Raw genomic sequence first — 23,147 nt, 5'->3', positions numbered from 1 at the left:
GATTTACAGAAGAGAAAAACACTTGTAATGGCACAGTCATCGTAATATGTACATTGCTGATACTGCAATAATCCAGACACTTGTGTTGTCCAGATTTAAGAGTGGCATTTTAAGGCACATGATTTGCTCAGTCTGTAGAAGTAAGGAATAACACATCAAAGCTTTTCCTGCAACTTATACGTGAACATACCATAGCATTCCATAAAAGCTTTGGAACAGGAACTAGAAAAACTCTTCGCACAAAGGGTTCGGTTGGGAAATCACAGTTTGTCCATTGTACATTCAGCTCTGGGAGAGATTAAGACGTCAATGTGTTCACAACATACTGCGTTGCACTAAGACATTGGTGATTTGATAAGCTTCAGTAGACCTGAGTGGTTGAGTTGATACAGTAAACGTGTTCGATCAAAGTTACACAATCAATTTAGTGGTAAAGCATTCACTAAGTGATAAGGTTTCAGAGTCTGTATCGTCACTGCTGGCCAGTTAAGATTGTCTTGTGAAGACCAAATCAATACAATAAAGCCAACTGAGTAACTGTAAATAGAGCAATGCATGATGGAGCAAATGGGGTTACATTTCTCCATTGGTTAGTTTTGAATATAATCCTGAAAGAAAATCAGTTATCTCATTTAGCCTGTATATAATTAGCTTAAAGCCAAATAAAAAAAGAAAACATCTTGCAAAAGTAAAACCTTGCTGAACTAAAGCAAGTAATGGATGTGGATGTGATTACAATAACAGTACAAATCATTACTGAACAGGTTCATGTCAAGTGACCACTGCACCTCTGTGTGTCAGTCTCTGATAAATCCAAGTTGGCTGCAATAGAAATGTGTCTGTTATATGAAAGCATCGTATTTATGTATTTTTCGGGTCTTCCCCCAACGTCGTCCCATAGAGTGCTGCAGGAATGAGTTCTAAAATCCAGAAAATTATTCAACATTTGTGCACGTCAGTTCACAAGGGTTTTTTTGTTTTTTTTGGTAGGATGCCTGAAATAAGGTCTGTGGTTAACACAAGCTTAAGAGATGTTCACATTTGGTTCTCAGACAAAATAAGTCAATAAATACCCCACATGGCTTAAAAAAAGGAGGTTGCTAAGAAGTGAACATGCAAAATCATTTGGAAAGCAGTGGTGGCATTTGCACTTCTAAAATCATAAAAGTAGGGTTACTTTCCAAAAAAATATTCTTGCTTATCAAAACATGTTAATATCATAAACCTTTCCTAATCCACCATGAAGAATAAAAAAATAATTCCCATTGCTTTCTGTCAAGGGAACCTGTAAGTTAGGTTGAAAATACATCATCCCTGCAACACTCTATTATTAGAGGAATAGTTTGACATTTCGTGAAATATGATTTTTTGCCGAAAGTTAGAAGAAAATACTGATATCACTCTCATTTCTATATGTTAAATAGGAAGTCTACAGCCAGGATCAAACATATAAACTGTTAATTAGTGAGCTTTAGAGGCACTGGTAATCAGATTTTATTAGTGTTTGCCCAGGCTAGCTGTTCCCACATCTCTCCAGTCTTAACATCAAGCTAAGCGGCTACTTGCGGTAGCTTAATGTTTACCATACACGTGTGACAGCCTTATCTTTGTTCTGATCTAACTCTCTGCAGGAAAACAAATAAGTGTGTTTCCCAACATGTCAAACTACAAAATCTTATTTGAACCTCTGTGGGTTCATCGACAAGGCTTTTTTCTGAACTTACTTTAGCACTCATGAAAGTGCATTATCACCACAACATCATACAAACCCAGTAAAAAAATTAGCAGCCCATTTAAAAGCACTTACTACAGCAGGTTAGCGAGAAGGTAACATCTAATTAAAATGATAATATAGCCAGAGTTAAAATAACACTGGCTTGGCCTCAAGTTCATCTGGCCTACAGTACTAAGGGACATTGACACATGTCCAACGGAGTGGTTTGTTGATTGATGATGAATTAAGTGCTATGGGGTGATAGGTTGTTGTGTCCGATGACTCTGTAAAGCAGTGAAAAACCATAACTTGAGGTACATTCATACAACATCAGCCCGTCGGCCTGATAAGTTCAAGTAAAAGCCTCTCCGGTGAGTGAGCAACAAATACAGTACCGTGGTGCGCCAGCCTCTGTAGCCTATGAAGCTTTTGTGAGCTAATTTTCTCCCAATAAGCCTTTTTCCTTTGTCCTTCTATATCTTCACTTGGTCTTCTTGAGAGATTCAGATTCTTTAAGGCAAACAAGGGGCTTGCTTTGTTCCTCCTTGTTAAGAGAGCCAGCAGCGATTTAAAATTTAAAGACTGTAAAAATGCAGTATGTAAACGCACAGATGTCTCCGGATCTTACATACAAAAAAAAAAAAGAGAAGCAGAACAGATCAAAAGGTCCGGAAACAAATCAGCCAAGAGGTAAAAACCGATTAACATTTTAAAAAAAGGAAGAAAAAGAAAAAACACAAATCATTTTGAACTGTAAAGTGCAAGTATAAAAAAAACTCTTTCTACATATTGTCTCAGGCCTTGAGACAGGGTCAATGGTCTTTAGTGGAAAAGTGCAAGTTGAGAACAGCACAAGTAAATTAAAAAAAAAGAAAAAAGAATTTGATTCAAAACAGTAACAGGATAAGTCGGTGTGACTCGGTGGATCGGTCATATGACTCAGCTTCTCCGTAAGAAAACGGCCACCTCCTCCAAGGGCACAGGGTAGTCCTGTAGGAACATCCCCCCGTCGAACACATGAGCGTTCTGGCTGTCCTGCCACTGGAAGCCCCCATCAGGTAAATAAATATCCCGCTGCACCGCCCCCTTCTCCACCACTGGTGCCACCAGGACCTGGAAACATATCAGTTTGGTAAGATCAAACTCAGATGTCAGGGAGATTGAACACTTAATTAGTGAGACATCAGGTTACATTCATACACTTTTGGATGCCAAGTATATTGTAACATAATCCCCTCCCATCAGAACATCATTAAGTCACCTCGTCTCCGATGAGGAACTGGTCATCGATAGTGAAAGTCATGGGGTCACTGGGACTGAGCCACCACATCGGCCGGTAGATGGGGTTTCCCGTCATCTGCCACTCCTCTGCGTATTTTTCTATCAGTGGGACCACATCGCTCTGGTGCTTTGCTATGTAGGCTCGTGTTAGGTTTAGCACCTGTGGATCACCAGTGAAGAGAGGAGTGTAAACATAATGGGGAATACAAAAGACGTTTTTCAATCGATTTGTATTTTTGTATAAACGTGCGTTTTCATAATTAAAAGTGTTTCCTGTACCAGCTGATAAAAGCTCATGATGAAGTCTATTTCGGGTCACTGTCTGCCCTTTTGTGGGGCTTTATTTTCACTCAGAACTAGGAAATACTTTTTTTTCATATATCCACCCAGATAGAAGAAATATAGCGCAACTCAGTAACTGAAAACAACAACAAAAAAGACATTTCCTTATATAAATCATCTGCCTCAAGGATTTCAGGGCAAGAATAATATTGACAAAACGAGCTCTGCTAAAGCCATTTGTGTCACCTCTACACCCAGACACGCAGACAGAACTTAACAGCAGCACATTGTTGACTTAATGGTTTTACACTGTCCAAGTCTTTCTCTTGTCTCCCTTTGTCCAAACTACAACAGCATGCCTGGAAGGGTCACCTCCTTTTCAGTGCCCCATGACAAAAACAAAACGTGACCGCATCTATAAAAAATGTCTTTTTATAAGTTGGGATTGAGAACATTTGTAGGAATGAGCTTAAAGTCACAGCCTGGGTTTGAGTGGATCTTTCTCTTATGTGTGTGGGTTTGAGGTTTTATTGCGATTCGATTTCATTACAGTCGCTGCTGTGACCTGTCTATGACTCAAGTATATCACACAGTCTGGAAATAAAGGTGCACCATATTTAAACTGTAGTTGAACACCCATTTAAAAAATTAAAAAAAGGGTAATTTATCATGTGTAATGCAGCAGTCTGGTCTCTAAAAGAAGGCCACACAAGAGACCAAAATGGAAAACATTGCTGCTGTCAAACGTCTTAGCTGTCCAAAAGGCCTATTTTTTATCTTTGTCACGCAACGCGAGTCACAACCAATATATTTTGCAGTCTTAGTCCTCTCCTAGTGGAAAAGAGAACAGTTGATCCACTCCCACTCTGTCACACTTGTCAATTACTCATGGAAATCTTAATTGCCACAATAAAGTATTTTTCCAAGACTTGTCCTCAAATTCATTATCATTCCTGCTGAAGTTGCTCTTGAGAGTGAGAGTGAGCATAAATCTAGAGGAGGGATTGTAATTCAGAACAGATGGACTCTTAACCACAGGTGATGCTGTATTGAGGGAAGAAGGGAAGGGCAGTGGAGGGGGGAAATAGCCCTAACCCTCTTGATGTTCAGGAACCTGAGCCATAAAAAATATCCATCACCGGACTCTCTGAGATTGCGGGCTTTGTTTTCCTGCCACACACGGTGAACAGTACATTCCTGATTTCCAGCAGAGAGAGAACGGTGTTTTAGCAGGTCAGAGTTGTGATAGACCAGGTCTCAGCAGCCCTCATGCTCCTCTGCAAACACACTGGTGGGAACTTCTCAACACTGACCCTCAAAACTGAGGAGGGGCTACTGGGTCAATAAACTCTCCCTCTCTTGTCTCTTTTCATAAGAAATCTTAACCACTCTGCAAGAAGGGAGGATAATCTCCTATTCCCCTAATTGGCAGCATTCACACATCACTTCATTTGATCTCTCCACTGTAAAGCTTCACGAGTGAAAATCTTGCTATCAAGTCTGGAAAAGAATGTGAACCTACTCTGTCGTAAGTGTAATCACATGTAATGTGCATGAGAAAGATGCAATGACAGCTCCTCAGCCCGCGGCTGCAGGGTGGGTTAGGGTTAGGGTTAAGTGCGTTCAAGAGGAAAGAGTTGCTGCTGGGCTAAAAGTGTGTTAGGGCCGCTACATTACGTGCTCTGAGTGCACTGTAATGTGTTTTTGGTTGTAGTTTTTTCAAAATCAAATTCTAGTTGTGTACCCGGTCCTCTCCACAGACCCAGGGTGGCGTGTGGAAGCTGATAACAGGGAGAAAAGCTGTGATCTCCAGCCACCGGATGAACAACTCCTCATCTGTGACCAGGTCGCCAGACAGAGAGCCACCTGTAGGGTGAGAGAGAGAGAGAGAGAGAGAGAGAGAGAGGTGGGCAGAGGCAGAGAAAATTAAGAAACATTAGTTGAGCAGTAGAGTAGCATTATTTCGTCGTTTGAAATCAGCAGATTCAGAAATATCCAGGCGGAAACATGAGAGAGCTGGGTGAAGTGGGAAGTACTGTACATACTAAAGCTTGGGACAAACCTGAAGTTTTGCTGAAACCTGCATAAAACTGGACAAACTGCATGTAAAGACTGACAGATTTTTGGGTCGTTGATTGTATCTGCTGGCTGGCAATGCCAATGGAACAGACCTGCTCCAACTTGATTGCTTTTTTGGGAATCTTTGCATCTTTGTTTGAAAGATGTAGGCCTACAGCATTTTGGATCTGGCTTTTATTAGTCATGTTAGTCATTTGTAGCTGTTTTTCATTTTTGTGTAGTTTAAGAATTCTGCTCTATTTTGTTTTCATGAAATATTAAGTATTGTAGTATTCTATTAGAGGTGAGAAAAGTGACCCATAGGCTGTGGTATTACCTACTGCATCAGGAATGAGGAAGTTGTATCCCAGCAGAGTGTGGTGCAGCAGGGAGGGAATGATGCCCTTCAGGCCCATTGGGCTCCAGTCGGACTGCAACGGGGACATCCTCACAAACAGAGGCTTGTGGCTCGACCTGAGACACAAATAGCATCGTAGTAAGGAGGAGCAGAAGGAGTGATCTCAAAACCTACACAAACAAGATGAGATGCTAGAGGCTGTTACCGTGTCCCTGCTGTCACAATGGTGGAGTCTCCTATTCTTGTGGCCATGTCAGCCAGCAAGCTGATGTACTTGTCACCACTGAGAGCTTGCGGCGGTCGCAGGGATTGCTCCTCAAAGAGATTCCCTTCGCCCCCCTCCAGCATGACATACTCCATCCCCAAATGGGCCTGCAGAGATCCCACCCTGTCCAGGAACCAGCTCACCGCTCCTGGGTTGGTGATGTTCAGCTTTACACAGAACTTTCCTCGCCACTGACTCATCACAGGGATCTGAAGGACAGAAGTTCATTTTACACAACTGTGATTTTCTATTTTGGTAATTAATTACTAACCACCTCTGCTGTTGCGATGGTAGATGTTCTGGATTAGGTAATGTTCACATTGCTCTGCTTTATATCAAACTGCAAGTGAAAGGAGACAAGGCAGATGGAAAGTATTTGGAAAAAAGTTCTGTGTCTGGTTTCTTTTTTATAAAGAGGTAGAGTCATCTCATAAATTTAGAAAAGCTCAGTGTTTTAGATATGGATTAGGTTTTCCGAAATGGACTGGTCACAAGGAAGGCAACAAGCAGAATGAAATCAGAGAAACCTCGGGTAAAAGTTGACAAGCAGAGGACTGTGAACACAGCTAAGTGCTTTACAGGATGATGACGAGCTTCACTCAGGTCTCACCAGCTGTCCCTGAGGTGCTGAGGGGAGACTGAGCCAGTAGGCCTCAGTGCCGTCCATAAGGGAGGTGTGGAACTGCGTGGTGTCCACGCCCAGGAAAGGGGACAGGGTGATGGAAATGTTAAGAAGCTTGACAAGTGGAAGGTCCCTGGTCAGTCTCTTGGACATCCCTCTTTTCCTGCTGTTGAGGTAGTCATGGTCCTGCAGACAGACAGAGAGATACACTGTGATAACTGCATTAACAGGCCTGAAATGTCAGTACTTTGCATTACAAAGTTTTATATTGTTAGTCATACTTCTATTATTAATACTGCTGTTATTTCTCTTATTTATTTTATTCTACAACTGCCATAATTATTATTATCATAATTGTTTTGTTTGTTTTGATGAATTATCATTGTGTTTGTTGCGCATCTCTCTTTCTCTCTCTTCTCCATCTGGTTAGGAAAGATGTCCACCCACCATAGAGCATATGGGTTTGTTAATTGTTCCTGCCAGAGGTTTTTGTCACTGCTATTGCTAATGGGGGAATTGTTGGGTCTCTGAGAAGAGTGTGGTCTAGAGCTATTCTAAATGGAAAGTGTCATGAGATAACTTTTGTTATGATCTGTAACTATAAAAGCATAATTCCAGCATAATTTAACAGTAATTGATTAAATCACTGTCTTAAAATAACGGAACAATTCAAGTCATGAATCAGTATGACAAATAGCTTTATATTGCGTGCAGTAGCTCTATATTTGGCAATGATTTCTCCATGTGGACTTTGTAAACTAGCTGTGACAATGGAACCTCTCTCAGAACCCTTTAACGCTTTGTTACTAAATTTACAATGAAAATAAATTAATTCACACTAAATAAATGAATTGTACTTATAGTAAATAAGGTCAATACGGTGCCGGAGTGCATAAAAAGCATCAAAATGAGGCTTGGTCATCAGAAAAATATCGGGTCAGGGCTAGGCCCTGAATATACTGAAATCCTATAAACGCCCCTGCACACACCTGACCTGTGTGGGGCTGCTGGACAGGATTTAAGAAGAGAGAGGACAGCAAACCTTGAAAGGTTGAAAACAGTCGATTCAATGAAAAATTCAAATGTTTATTTTCCACCTCATACCTGAACCAGTGTTTTATTGCCAAAGGATAATTTCTGTATGCACGGTTGTAAATAATAGAGAAAGAAAACTAAGGATTAAAAATGGGCATTTTAATGTGTACTGGTTTTATCTGATACATATTATTAATGTTTGTTTATTAAGACAACACTCCCTGCTTTAACATGAATTATAATCCTATGGAATTTACATGAGAGATTTCAGGTTGCATAACTGCATAAGGACACCATTTAAGAACACAGAGACTGACCCCGGGAGGTGAAGCCGCTGTGGGAAGAAAGGGTAGATTAGCACATATTATGTAATCCTTTTTTTTCTGATCTTTCATTTTGTTCTGCTTCTTTCACAAATTTGAATTCCACATGATTATCAAAATACTAAAAACTGACACAAAGAACAACATAACATTGAGGACCTTCGGGTCTTCTAGTCTTTCTTTTTTGGTTTGTTAAAAGCTGCATTATTTGATGTCTCGGGACCAACTTTATAAACCTGGCACACTTATTAATAACCCAAATTTTCCAATGCCTGTAATTCCAAGCTAATACAGAAACTGGAAAAGAAAGGTTTTCGGTGTGACTGATAGTTTATGAACACTTGTAAAACTGAAGTTAAAGAGAAGCCTATTTCTTTCTTTTTTTTTACAGAGGATTGTTGTTGCCCGTCACACTTCTGTAGAGCCTTACACAAGTTCAATAAGTTTCCATGCAGCACTGTACGGCTGATTGCTTACGGCATTTATGGAGGGGAACTGGGCAAAACTGGTGTTTAATATCTTTGATGTACCAGAAAACTTCACTTCACATGTTCTGACCTGGTAATGGGAACATACTGTAAGCATTAAGTATGTGTATAAAAAACTCAACCTTTCTGATAGATAGCCTGTGTGAAACTCCACTACCTCCACTACTCTGTTGCATGGTCCAGGTCAGAACGCAGCATCAAGCTGGTGTCAGGATCACCTACTCAAGTTAGTCTTGGCTGACCTCCCATCTAATCTCAACACACCCAATTCTTTGCTGTCCCGCAGTTACACTCAAGGCAACTTGAGATCAGTTAGGAGAGTCTCTGTTTGTCCTCTCTCGGCTATATTTGTTTTGTAATGGAATATCACCGAGTATTGATTTAGATCCACTTGACAGTGGTCTTGGTGGTTTCTAGGAAGTTCCCAACAACTTTCAAGGACTTTTCAAGTAACTGGATAATTGTGAACCAATTAAAAATAAATGATCACCTGCACAAGTTTTAAGACATCTTTCAAAAGGTGGCCTGCAGATATATTTGTGGTCTATACATTTTTTAACATTAGGGAAACACCATTTTCTTTTCTACATTGGGATTTTTGTGAACCTGTGTTCCTCTCCTTCATTTCCCCGCCTGTCTCCAGTGCTCTGGAGATCCACTTAAGAAAAAAAAAAACTCTTTCATCTCTATCCTTGACCAGTTCTGAGCCTCTGACCGATGAACCCTAACCAGCCATACCGCCCAGATGGAGGAACAGGGAGTTTTCAGCTACACAGTGCAAGAACTGACTGAGTGAAGAGAGGATGATAAAAAGAACACTTAGACCAAAAGAGATATGAATTTTAGTAGGCTACTGTAGTAGTGAATGTTCCTACTAGGTTTGAGGGTATAATAGAAAGTTAAACATTGATACCTTTACGGAAACAGCTTCTCTGTAGGTGCAAATATCAAATTAAAATTGAGTCTCTATATGTCTGCCTTTCAATTTTCTCAAAACTGGAGGCCAAGCACTTTAGTACAGTAAATTTAAAGGAGTAGAGCCAAAGAAACACTGTGCTTCAAAGTGCCAGTTAATTCATGAATCTGAATACTGCCCTACAAAGGCAGTAACTACGAAATCACTAATATGATTTCTGCACAATTTTGGGCTGAAAGTATGAAGGTTAGGATTGATTTGGATAACAATTATTAAATGGCAATCTAGTAAACGATAATCCATCATCAATGTGCCAAATATTAATTTGTTGGGACAGTAAACAAACTTTAAAGCCATTCATTTTTTGCTTTTTTTCCCGTAGTTACTGCACTTGGGCTTTGTAGGGCAGAATTGAGAAGACCAATATTGGATCTCAACATATAAAGTGTAAAAGGCCTCACCTTACTTTCTGAATTCATGTATTTCAACCAAGTGGCAAACTCCGTTGCTCAAAAATGAAACTAAAACTTGCCGTTCCTCGAAAAGCCACTTGAGTCTGGTTCCAAAAGTGAGGCTATACCCACATTCCCCCTTGTTAACGTTCCAAACGGTTTGGTTTCTAGATAATCTCCCATTCATAAAAACTGTACGGGGAGTGATTTTCTATATAACTCACCCGTTTAAGTTATATTAAGGCTTAAAGTTATGCATAATTAAGGCTGTGTCGCATAGAGCTCCAGCACTGGAGTATGGTTTTTACACCGAATTATTATCTGGGACAGGGTTCTAATTATATATTTTTTTAAAAACCCATCACAATAGTCTTGGGCGGCGCCCAGCCCGATAGCAAAGATAGCAAAAGGGGAGGATAGAGGCTGAGGTCAAGCTTTATCCCAGCACTGTAGATCTTGTGAACCTGATTATAGGCACTGCCAAGATGCCGCCAGCTGGAGCCACCTGGAGCCACCTGGAGCCACCCACTTCAAACTTCATTTAGGCTCAGAAACCTATGGGTGACGTATTTCAAACAGTCTATGGTTGAAACCCTCCATTGAAAGTGGCCATAACCTAAAGAGGTCAAATCTAACCAACAGGATTTATTTAATTTTTTTACCCTTTGATTTTGTAGATACACAGTCCCAACCTTATAGCTAAATTATTTTTTTAGGGTCAACATTAGGCATCATCCTACTACAAAATTCAACATAAAACTTTTATTCTATGACTCTTCGTGGTTTAACTGGATCCGTGGTATAAAGACAGTACAGTGCAGTACAGTTGGCAGTGAGGTGCACGTACCATATCGGAGAGGAGGGTGGTGGAATGTTCATTGAGGCTGATGACTCCCTTCTCCAGCTGGTGTCTCCTCAAACGATTAGAGAAAGTCCTCAGCTCCCTCTCCACCTTCGGCCCTGAATCCACATTGGTGAGCAGCTTCCAGAACGGCAGCCTATAGCACACACAGTGGGATCATACAGGATCATACAGTTTATGACCTAAATACCCACAAAATGTCAGTCACTGCTCACTAGACCCACAGATAGACCACTCTTTGACTTATTGGTATCATGACAAAACAGGACTCCCCTTTTGACAAGGAAATCACTGCTAATCTTAATGTAAACTGAACTAACCGCAATGCATTCATGTTGGGAAGCTCCCTGCTGTGCTGGGAGAGTTGTTGCACCGCTTCTTGGTGAGCAGCTTTCACGTTTTGGGCCACACACACGGTGTACTGCAGAGGGAGACGCTCCATACTGGGCAGCGACTGCAGACAGAACTGCTGCCTGCTGTCCACCCCCAGCTGCAGGGGAATATCAGGAGACACAAGCACTGCGACACCTGCATGATGGGAGGCAGATGGGAGAGGGCACAGGACATTAGTCCATTACATCATGCTTGTGAAAAAATTATAATTGTGGCTTCAGAGAGTTAGATAATCATAATGTCTCACTACAAACAGATATAAGGTGGGCCTTGCCGTAAAGCAATAAAAAGCAGTGTAAGTATGAGATGGTCCATTGCAGATTCCTCTTATATGACATAGTGCGCGAGTGATACTAAGAACAGGATGACGGATGGAGTGTTGTGGGAGGTAGAGTGTGGGCTGTGTCAGCTGATATTGCTCCACTCAGATGTGAGAAAAACACTCCCAAGAATGAGATATAGCAGTATGCGGTTAGATGAGTTTACCCTGGGACTGCTGACAACTTCTAAGAAGGTAGGTTACACTGCACACCAATGAGAGGAGCCTGGGATATATAGCAAAAGTCACATTGAAGATGAATTATTTTTTATCTCTTATTCAGTGAACCTGTGAACCGGAGAGGAAGACCATTAAATCAGTCAACTTTAACCTTCCGAAAATGTCCTGTATTCTCCTTCTCCACACAGCCTTTCAGTGGTCGTGTGAAATGATAAGATTATGTGAAGCGGATAATTGTGTACGCAGATGTAGTTGCCCTGCAAGGAATGCCTTGTCCCTCTCAGGTTACCCTTACCCCCCCCCCCCCTCCTCACTACTTCTCACCCGTCCTGACTCCCACCTTCTCCCTCCCGGCTTTACACACAGTATTGATGAACGCCCTCACTCTAGTTTTTTTGCACAATCAGCTCAAAGTTGCCAAACTGACAAGACCTGTTTTTTCAAAGCAGGCAGACAGTCTGAGAAATGGGGCAGAGAGCTTGGCTCACTTCAGTCCCCCTCTCTAGTTTCAATGGGCTTACTGTTCTCATTCAGGCAGGGACCTGGAGCAGGCAGGATTTTCATGTACCACTCCATAATCAGATTAATAGTTTCAAAGATCAGTATTGCATAAAGCCGAGTGAAGAGCCTCCAACCACAAGCTAATTCTCACGTGTTTGCAACGGATAATGTCAAAGAGATACTGGTAACTCCTCAGCTGCCCCTCACAAGGTATTAGGTCACCTCCCAACTGCTTGTCGTAGATTTATAATGGCAGATAAATGCAGATTTTTGCTAGAAATATCATTATATATTGAAATCACAAAGGACAAAATGGGTAAAATTATTTTAGAATAAAGCAAAGGTGTCAAGAAACTATTCATGTCAATAATATACATATACAGTAGAGTAGAAAGTGGGGCAGTGGAGAAAATGTTATAGCTTTATGGAAGGATGGAAGAGGAATGCAGGCAATGGAAATAGAGGCGACCAGAGTACACCAGACACCGAGCAACCTTGTAGAATGATGTGCAGATACAGCAGACTGTAAACTGTGTTTTACAAATGTACACGCAGGGTGGAAAGTGGAGTTTAGGTTTGCAAGTATGATTCCTTGAGTCACATTCAGTTTTTTATGGGAAATGACACTGCAGGGCCTCAAGGAAACGGGACACTCTGGACCAAAACAACTGTACCTTCTGTGCCATCTTTGACTAAACATGCAGATTTGAATATTAAATATAGGAAATCCTGTCTGGTGTGTTTAAACAGTTCTACTTAAAGCACTTGGCATGCATGCATTTTCAGTATGGAAGGAAGTCCTCATTGTAAATGAACTTCTAACCTCTTGTTATATGATGCGTATGTACAACACAGATGCACATCTTTGACTGAACAGTATCTCCAGATGGGAACAGGAATCAATAAGTGTTATTTAAAGAAAGTGAAGCAGGTTTGAAGCCTTGAGTTACAGCCAAGGTGGGGTGCACATGAGTTAAAGGGGAAGCAAGGAGGAGGTGGGGGGAGACCCTATTTTTAGAACAATTCCTTAAACACTCCAAGCTTCCCCCGAAATATTTTCCACTAGCTCTCAAAAGCAAAATTATATGCCTGAGCGACCGTTTCCGTTCACCTTCAAAGAAGCAGCAGATAGGCAAAGGTAAAAATGAATGAAGTTTGTTGGGTAGTTTTTTATGATTTGACACACACATATGCCTCAGTTTTTACAGCTGTTGAATGAACACACAAATCAGGCAACCTCAGATCGCCTCTCCACACACGTGCGTGCAGTCTCCCACACATTTACGCACACTTTCTTTAATGGGAAACTGTAGACTTCCAAGAAAAACAGAGCAGGACTTATAGGACCATAAAGGTTCTGCACTTCCTCTCGCTCACTCTGAGCTGACCGTTTGGAGGTGGTGGCGGAGGTGACCCTGTGCACCTTCTGATGGGTCAGGAAGGTTTTAATGTGGTGTCTAGCCCCTCAGAGAGCGGCTGGTCAGGGTGGAAAACGCTGCGCCTGCCTCCCTGCTGCTGCGGACCAGATGGGCTACTCTCTTTTACCTGTCATATTTATACCGTTATTTATGACACCTGTACACACTTACAGACCTGACTGGGGTTATAAAAGTTGCATTCAAACTCTAACTATGTGTGTCCGTGCTAGTGTGTGTGTGTGTGTGTGTGTGTGTGTGTTTGTGTGTGTATGTGTGTGTGTGTGTGTGTGTGTGTGTGTGTCCAGGCATGCATTTCCTTAACAATGGAAACTTAGTTTCTGTGCCCAACCTCAAGAAATTGATGGCCACAAAACTGGGATCTTGCCATGGTAGTAAATTTCCAATTCCACTTATTGAAAAAATAATGAAACACTAAAGAGACTTTCACTGCTCCTTTCCTATCATCAATCAGCTTTATTGTTTAGTGTGAGACGCTCTTTTCTGTACAAATATCACAAATGTAAAAATAGATCAGACAAGAAGATCCCACATTTAAATGCTTTGATGTAATGTTCCTAAATCCTTTTTGTTTACTTCAGTCTGAAGTTAAATGAGTTAGTTATACTGTTTCAGACTATTGTATTACTAGATTTTGGTTTAGTTTTTATAAAGAAATGCATGCGCAGATCATTTGTAAACGGTAGATCAGTATTGAAGAAAGGAAAGGGGGCTGACGGCTGTGAATGAGTTGACACATACTGTAATTACACCGGTGGACGGACGCCGTCGAATCATCCCTCCATTTAAAAAAAGTCTCTCTCTGCCGTCTCTTGCTTGTTGTCCTTGATGGAAAGTATTAGGTAGGAGATCAACTGTGGAAACTCTTGCGGGATGATTTTCATATATACAGTAGCCCTCTCATATGGGAGATGACAGCTTGCGTTTAACAAAGCTTCAGTTGGCTAAGTGAGTCATTGTTAAAGTGTTTCACCTCTTACTTGTCCGTGAGGTTTCAGGGCAGCTGCCCAGGGACCTCCTAGTGACCTGTTGAGTAACACAGAGGCAGCTTGTTTTCCTTCTACATGCAAGCTGCATTTATTTCTTTATATTTGTGACTCAGTAATCTTGGGTTGGCATATAGAGACAAAGAAAATGCTAAGGAAATACTCAATCAGGAGCTATTAATAAAATAGAATTAAAACACTAGAAGACAAAAAGCTTTCACTCCACCTGTTTAGTTGAAGACAAAAAAATAACAGTCCAATAAAATGGACCTTTCTGTGGTCTTTTTGTACGCACACATTTTAACACTTTTGGTCTGTGGTGATCTACAGCTATCTCCATGACAGTTACACAACTTTTATCCCTACCTAATTGTTGTGCTTGGCCAAGACCCAACAACAAATGAGCAGGAGCAGTAAAGTATAATTTCTTTGGATCCCACATGGAAAGATTGAGTCAGAGATAGAAATAAAGAAAAGAGAGGATGGGAGTTGAGGAAGCGAAGGGGAGTAAAAAAAAAAAAAAGGATGCATATGAACAACAGAGAGACCAAGGCCATAAAAAGACAGAGAGAAAAGGGTCACGTGTATCCACATTTGCAAATTTGTGTTCATGTGTGTGTGTGTGTGTGTGTGTAGAAGGTGGTCTAATATCTTAAGGAGAGGCTGTCAAGTCTTATAAAAAAAGCAGAGATTATATTTGATAATAATCTCTAAAGCTCACTTCATAAAGGCAACCATGGAAAAAAATCAGTAGATAAATTACTTTTATTGGACCCAGAGCTATGTGAGCTAGGCTGTCCGAGCCCTTATTTGTAATGATGAGTTGGGGAAACTTTGATGAGAGCCAAGTTATCTGTCTGATGTAAACATACATAATTTGTATATGCGTGCGAATGAGGCCCTCTGAGTATGAATAGCTTAATGCTCATATTTCCACTCTCATATATTATTTCATACCTTACGCTTGTGCTAACATCCAAAACAGGATGAAACAGAATCTAATGTAAGCATTCAAATCAATACAATCATATTTGTGTGCATGTGTGTGTTTTAGTGTGTGTGTGTGTGTGTATGTGGATAATTTACGCTCATTTAAAAAAAACTAATAACTATTTAGTTATTTCTTATCTCCCCACTGTAAAACAATCTTGTGTTTTTAGCAAAATACAAGAAAATAGTTATAAAGTATCCAGAGCTAAAGCTTAAATTCACACCGTAAATATGTAATTATAGAGTACTAATAAACAACAAAATACATTGGGTTTTTTTTTAAATCAAAGGCTCTTCATTTAAATTTATAATTAACTGATACATTGTAGCTGATATTTAATGAAGAATATCAGAGATAAATCATTGAGAAAATGTTGATCCACAAGAAAATTAAATTATTTAAATATTTTTATTTGATGTAGGACTATTTTATTCCATATAATGCCCTCTGCATCGGCCCTCCAGTATTGTACCAAGTCAACAGGCAGCACCTGAATACGGTTTTGTGATTTGACCATGTGCACTAATTCTATTCCAAAGCATATATCTACACTATATCTGCTTACATTTTCTCACTGAAACCCTGTGTAAACTCTATCCTCGAGACCTCCAGTTGAGTAAATGTAGGAACAAAACCCTAAAGCTTTTTGAATTACTTCTCCCTGAGAGTCCCCTCTTATGTTTTCAGTGTAGCATGTAGCTTCAGTGATATCTAATCTGTTCTTAGTAGCCCAGTTGTTTTTGTATGGATAAAGACAGGTGGGGCCATGACAAGTTCCTCCAGTTGGCAATACTCTCAAATGTCACTCTACTGCACCACTGCATATATCTTCTCTCCAGTCTCCCTGCTTTACTTTTCTACTATTCGATTCTGTTTAATATCAACTATTACGGCAGAGTATGCAGTCATTCTGTTGCTCCGTCGCTCTATGTTTCAGTTCATCTGTCTTGCTCTTTAATCGCCCCCAGGAGTCCTCTTAGCTCAGTAACGTCAGTCACAGCTCCATATATACTACATTCATAATGTGCTTCTATGACTAACTAGAATCAGTGGAGACAGGTCCAATACACACACAACAGTCAGTGGGCTTACACAGTGTGACAGTCGTATGTTTGTTTTCCGGAAAGCAAATTCAGGAAAAAAAAAGGTAGCTCTGATGAAGGCTTTATGCAGAACGCAGATCTGTCCGTTCATTAAAAGATAAAATTAACCAAAATGATCAAGACATTACTCATGTATTGCCACCGGTGTGCTGCCCTTAAAGAAATCTGTTTTTAGCAAAAAAAAACACATTATTTTGCCCGACTGAAACTGAAGCAGCACACTCGCAACTAATTTAGAAATGGGGTGAAATAATCAGCAAATACCTTAATCCTTTGATGGTATCAAGTGAACCTGTTTCAAGTTTTTGCAAGAAGAAAAATGTTACATGTATATTTTTTTTCTACATGAAACTCAATGGCCTAAGCTTATTTTATGTGATAAGCATGTACAAACAAAAAAGAATAATAGAGCACACATGCTACTATTCCCCACACATTTACATCCTTCATATCGTCTATGGGTGTATACACACAGGGAGACACACAAAAAAATGCCCTCACACACATACACAAACACACACAGAAAGATAATGTTACATTAGTATGATCTAAGCACAGAGAAGCTGTTTGCTCTCACTGTCCCGACCACAAAAACAAATCCCACTTCTATTGTTAACTGTATTCTAGTAGAGACTGATTGCAATTATTAAACCTATTGTTAACTGTATTCTAGTAGAGACTGATTGCAATTATTAAACGTATATGTTATCTCTACTGTTTGAAAACAAGATAAAGACAAAATATGTTAATGGTTTGTGAAGTAGAATTTTATTTCAGGTTTGCTTTTAAAACCACAAATATGTCCTGGATCAATTTGACCCTAGGGATACCAGAGGGTCACAAAAGTGAAGACCGTACAAGGGTTGAACTGTGTGTGTTGTGTGTGTGTGTTTTCGGTACAATTTAACTTAAAAACATAAAAAATATGATTATAAATTACGTTCAGTGTGTAAAAAAAAAAGTTAGTTTCGTATGTTACGAATTTTTCGTGCTGTGTTTTTAGCTCTGCATTCAATCAGATTTAGTCCATTTCAATGTAACAATAACATTTCGCTGCCAAAACCAGAAACAAATCAATAATCTGATTAAGCCTTCACACGGTTGTGTAAACCCACATTTCCCATAATGATCCTGTTTACTATCCACACAAAACAGTGGATTGTTTTTCTCCATAAAAGCTGCTGTAATTGTTTCCTGTCCCACAACAATAACACAGTTATGTCTCTACCACATCATGCTGCACATCGCAGCTGCAGTCATCCACTGCAGTTTAAAATGAGAGGCTTCAGCTTTGTCTGAGCTGTTGGAAAGAAGAGGATGGCAAACGCAACTGTTGCATTCTGATATTGTGAAGTTTTTGGGTGAAAGTAAGGAGAAATAATGGTGGTCCAACCTGATGTGCACAAGAGCACAGATGCTTGTGATTGTTTTGCAGGGGCCTAGAGCTGCTCATACTGGATTTCATCAATGATTTATTCAAGGTAACCAGTGGATCTGATGTGCTGAACTGCAATGCGCATTACACCAAATAAGAGACTGTAAATAGAGAATATACCTACCCCAGAAATGAGGATATCAATCCATCCTCATACAGGATGCAAAACTATTTGTCTGAGTATGAAAGGTATGTACACCTTTGGGGGTGCACAGAAAAGTGGTTTTGGTATCAGTCTTAAAGGTCCCATATTATTCTAATTTTCAGGTTCATACTTGTATTTTTGGTTTCTGCCAGTTTACATGATTTAATGACGAAAAAACACATTATTTTTCATAAACCTTAAACTCTCCGTTTTGGAGCCTGTCTCTTTAAACCACCCTCCTGAAAAAAAAAAACAGTCCGCTCCTATTGGTCAGCGTTTCTGGGTCTTCTGCATCCGCGCTTTCAGCGTCAGTGCAGCCGAGGAATGGCTGTAGTGCCACTGCAGCATCACTTTCTACCTATATATAGTATAGTTGTGACATCACAGCCGTACAGAAGTCCTGACGGCTCCTTTAAAGGAACATTTTCTGTATATGGGTTGTGTGCATTTCTCTGTGGATTGAGCGTTTTGCTACTTACACGGCATTTATATAGCACCTGGACCTGCTTCATAATCAAATTACAATACATTACATTTAATGCAACACCGAATTAGCAGCGCGTCTTTGGATTGCCCCTGATACAATCTATCGTGCCACCAGGGATAATGGTGAAACACCAAAATACAAAGTTTGTGCTGAGGAAGAAAGCCCTCAGTAACACTTTTCTACCTGCAACATGGGATACTACAAGTCGGTTAAACACTTGATGTGGTGATGAAATTTTCTTGACACATGAACCAAATCTGAGGCTTTAATGTTTAAATCCCCAGCTGCATGCATGAGGGAAGGGCAGTCCAGTCTAATTAAAATAATAATCATCAAATAATAATTTCCACTGGTCCTAGGAACAGGAAAGCAGCCAAGTACATGATGCAATACATCTTAAGTTGTGAAAAACAATTCTCTATAAGGCCCATTATGTAAATTTAAGAGTCACACAAAAACATCCTTGAACTTTAAAGCAATATATAATTTTAAATATACCTATAATGTTCCAATAGGCATCACTGTCATTGCTGAGCATCAGTTTGATATGTTTGGGGCTATGTTAAGTGTGTGTCTGTGAGTGGTTACTTGGCAACGTTCAAACAGTTGTTCTCATCGGGATCTCATCTCATCTGTGTTTTTTTTTCTCTGTGCAAAGCTAAACGGAGAAACAAAGGGTTACAAGGTCCTGATAATTACTGCCGTCGTCTCACAAGGTGGAAAAGGGATTTAAGTCATGTGCCTCTCTTGTTAAGCCTGCCACTGTGTTACATAACATCCCAAAATGTGGCCTGGTGCATGTGTGCATTTGTTTCTGTCAGTATGTGTATGTGTGTGAGACTACTGCTAACATTCAATGAAGTCACAGACTATTGTTTGTCTCACCCCATGATCTAGATGCCGGTTGGTAACTTTGTAGCTACTCGGTGCACACAAGCATTCAGACAGACAGACACACACACACACACACAGACACACAAACACACACACACACACACACACACACACACACACACAGACACACACACACACACACACACACACACACACACACACACGCATGAATGCACACACACACACAGGATTCTACAATGCAATGACATTCAATATTATATGGGATATGCTGAAAAAAGTACACATGTGCATGTGTGTAAAATTAATTCTTTCAAGAATAAAAAGTTCAGTAAGGAAACTCCACAAAAACAATTTCAGAGCAAAGTCCCTCGAGGTTCATGTTATATCCACTGCCACACACACACACACACACACACACACACACACACACACACACACACACACACACACACACACACACACACACACACACACACACACACACACACACACACACACACACACACACACACACACACACACACACACACACACACACATCACACGTTCCTCATCAGTCACATTAACCATTCACATCCGCCAGTGGTCCATGCCTCCCCTCTTTGCCCCCAGAATAAAATTTAACACCCCAAAAATAGCCTGGTGAGTTATAAGAGTCAGCAGGGCCTTCATCCAAACTGCCCTTTTAATAGAAACAAAAGGCAATTACTCCAGCACCCCTAAGAGTTCATTTAAGATGCTAAAGGTGTTTTGCTTCCCTTTGTTGTCTAATCTCTACATTAATAAACTGAGATGCCACAGACAGTATTGTGTTACACTCTATTAGTAGGATGGGCGTCCTATCCAGTCAGTGGTGAGTGTTTTGTTTTTTGTTTTTTTGTTTTTTTTGGGGGGGGGGGGGGGGTTCTGGAGAGTCAGGAGTCAGACCATTTTTCTCAGCTCAAACACCAAGACACACATATATGTGGGGAGTGGTAAGAAAACACAACAACATCCACAGGGCTTCCCTCGTGCCCAGGGATTCACGCCACACATGGTACATCCGCTGACTAGGGGTCAGATTTCCAAAGCCCTTGTGCTAACCCTGCACCAATGGCAAGAGCGGAAAAACAGCTGACAACGTGTCAGTTGAACAATTTGAAAAGGTCTTTCATATTATAACAGACCAAGGTGTGAATAAGAACTATTACACTCCACTTTTGCTAATGAGACGGTCTCTGATCACAGTAAATCTCAGTTGATGCAAAGGATTCATTCCAACAGTGACCTCTCACCTGAGGAGCCCAGGAAGTAGCGTTCCAGGGCAGAGCCGAAGCCAGAGGGATTGTCCTTAAGATCACTTACAATGAAGGGCTGTGTGGTGGCGTTTTGATCGTTAATCGGCCAAGTCTGACCCCGCACACTGGCACCGCCGTACCAGGACACATTGGTCATGGAAAAGCAGTCCTGAAAGGATGCACATGTGCACAAAAAGAGTGTGTGAGAGAAAGACATATAAGGAAAGAGGTAGAGAAATGTTTGCATTCATGAAGACGTGAAGTTATTGCAAACTGGAAAAAGGAAGGAATATGGTAGAAGAAAATGAAAATGCAAGTTTATTCTGTTTATAAGATAACTGAAATGCTTTAAGTAGACTTATATAAATGACAAATGTAAATGTTATTTATGAGTGGGTGTAAGGTGAATTTGACTGCAATTAAATTGTTTCCCAATTTTATCATATACAGTACATTTTGCAGCTGATAGCTTAGAGTGCAGATGAACCTAGTCTTTGACAGTCAGGGTCAGTCATTGTTACTTTTATTGCAGATATACAGGTCACAGGGCGGGTTGGCACGAGACTGTCTCAGAAAGCATCGCGCGCAGAAGGGAATGAATGACAGTGGGTGTTTTCTAAGAGAAAGCTTGTGCTTCCACATAGTGTCTTTACGCGTGGGGGACAAATGCCAAACCGGCAGCCTATTTATTTCATGGCATCCAATCCGGGATCTGCTAAGGAGTTTAAAAGCACGTGCCAAGTGGTCACCTGAGGCGCGGGACAGGATTTTGGAAATTAGAAAAAAATAAAGGCGACTTATCCTAGTTTGGAAAGATTTTTTTTTCTGTGAGCAGTCGCGCCACATGACAGGGAGTTATGGCGAGGAATGTTCCAGCGGGGACAGATTAACCTCCCCAAACATCCCAATAGTTGAATGCCTTTGATAATTAGGGGTAAAGTACAGTAAGTACTGTGTGTGCTTGTCAAAAAGCACAACAACTGCGACGAAGCAGATTTAACAGGAACGTAGGGCGCTCGGTGCAGTTAAATCTAGGGCTGGAGAAAGTGAAAGGACGGAGGAATCACGCAAACAATTTTTGTTTGTTTCTTATTTCGCGTCAGCTCAAACGAGTCACTCAAGCGTCACGGTTTGGTTTGGTTTGGTTTCAAATGATCTAATGGGATATCGCTGTTTCAGAACTGCAATTTAAACCAAAGCAAACAAATAGATTCAATTAAGAATGCATATAAATTGCAGTATGTTTTGTTTGTATCATATGAGCCAAGTCGCTTATGGCGTAGGATTATACGCCACAATCTGCTGCAAAAATGTCTGCGTTAAGCCGCTTATTTAATTGAACTTTGTAATTCAGTCTGATTTAACAATTTTATATAAACAGGTGGTGGATGAAATCAGGTACATTTCGGTCGACTATAATATACACACTCAACATGTCTTGTAACTGATTTTCTTTTTGTTTTAAATATAATATCTAATTTCATATGGTAATATCTTGTAAGTGAACAGGGCCCTTCTTAAATATTATGTATGCAAAATAAATACTACGCTGTGCACCAATATCACCATGCACAATCGCATGCTGATAATCACTGCAAATTGAGGCACGAACGTTCCACGTGCGAAATTACTTTTTGCACATCACACTGTGCGCGAAATGCAATTTTGATAAGACTAGCTGTGATTAGTCCGACTGGCTCTTGCGTGCCCATTAAGAGAACCCCTACCTTCAGCTCCATATGACAATGCACCGGCGCCCAAGTCATACTGTAGCACTCTGTCTCCGTCTCCTCGTTCACCTCCAGCGATATCTTCACCTCTGCCACCGAGTCCCACGTATAGCAGAACTCAGTTTTATTCAACCAGCACAGGTTCCTCACAAAGGGAACCTCGATGTCGGGGTTTCCCACGTTCCCGACGTCTATCTCTACATAGGTCTTGTCCTCCGTCAGGGTCTGTATGACGAGCGAGTGGGTTCTTCTCTCCCAGATAAGTCCGCTAAAAGTCCCCCTGAGGATCCAGTTCTTGTTGGGCTGGTCCACCACTTGCCAATAAATGATCCCAATGGTCATGACAAAGAAGACGGCCACCCCGAGACAGGCTATAGCTCCTTTCCAAGTTTCGTTCATCTCCTTCAATCCCGTGTCCCATGTTACCTCTGGGATGGGGCTGGGGTTCCTATTTCGAGCGTGGGGCATGTTGTCTTTGAGATCAGCAAAGAATCAAACGCAAAAAATCCTGCAGAAATCTCTGTGCGTCAAAAATCTCTGTTGCATCATCTTGTCATGGTGTTTTCAATGAGGCTACAGGGTAAACCAGCCTACTCTTTTGTCTTTACACCGTTTACACTGTTGTTTTTTTGCGCAATTGTGCCAGCAACAGA

The 23,147-nt window shown here is 40.7% G+C and overlaps 1 protein-coding gene across 1 annotated transcript; it reads right to left on the bottom strand.

Moving 5' to 3' along the window:
- Nucleotides 1-2: 2 nt before the first annotated feature.
- LOC310948755 (SITS-binding protein) lies at nucleotides 3-23,107 on the bottom strand. Its single transcript, XM_083915985.1, has 10 exons — nucleotides 22,492-23,107; nucleotides 20,762-20,933; nucleotides 10,977-11,184; nucleotides 10,642-10,792; nucleotides 6,569-6,766; nucleotides 5,899-6,167; nucleotides 5,673-5,809; nucleotides 5,022-5,143; nucleotides 2,976-3,155; nucleotides 3-2,827 (listed from the first exon to the last, which is right to left on the bottom strand). The coding sequence occupies exons 1-10, from the start codon at nucleotides 22,960-22,962 to the stop codon at nucleotides 2,654-2,656; spliced, it is 2,082 nt and encodes a 693-aa protein (XP_083772111.1). The 5' UTR covers nucleotides 22,963-23,107; the 3' UTR covers nucleotides 3-2,653.
- Nucleotides 23,108-23,147: the final 40 nt, after the last annotated feature.

The sequence above is a fragment of the Echiichthys vipera genome (genome assembly GCF_963691815.1).
Source record: "Echiichthys vipera genome assembly, chromosome: 7".
NCBI classification, from domain to species: domain Eukaryota; kingdom Metazoa; phylum Chordata; class Actinopteri; order Perciformes; family Trachinidae; genus Echiichthys; species Echiichthys vipera.
The sequence above is the reverse complement of the archived record's forward strand: the minus strand, read 5'-3'. Positions and strand labels throughout refer to the sequence as shown.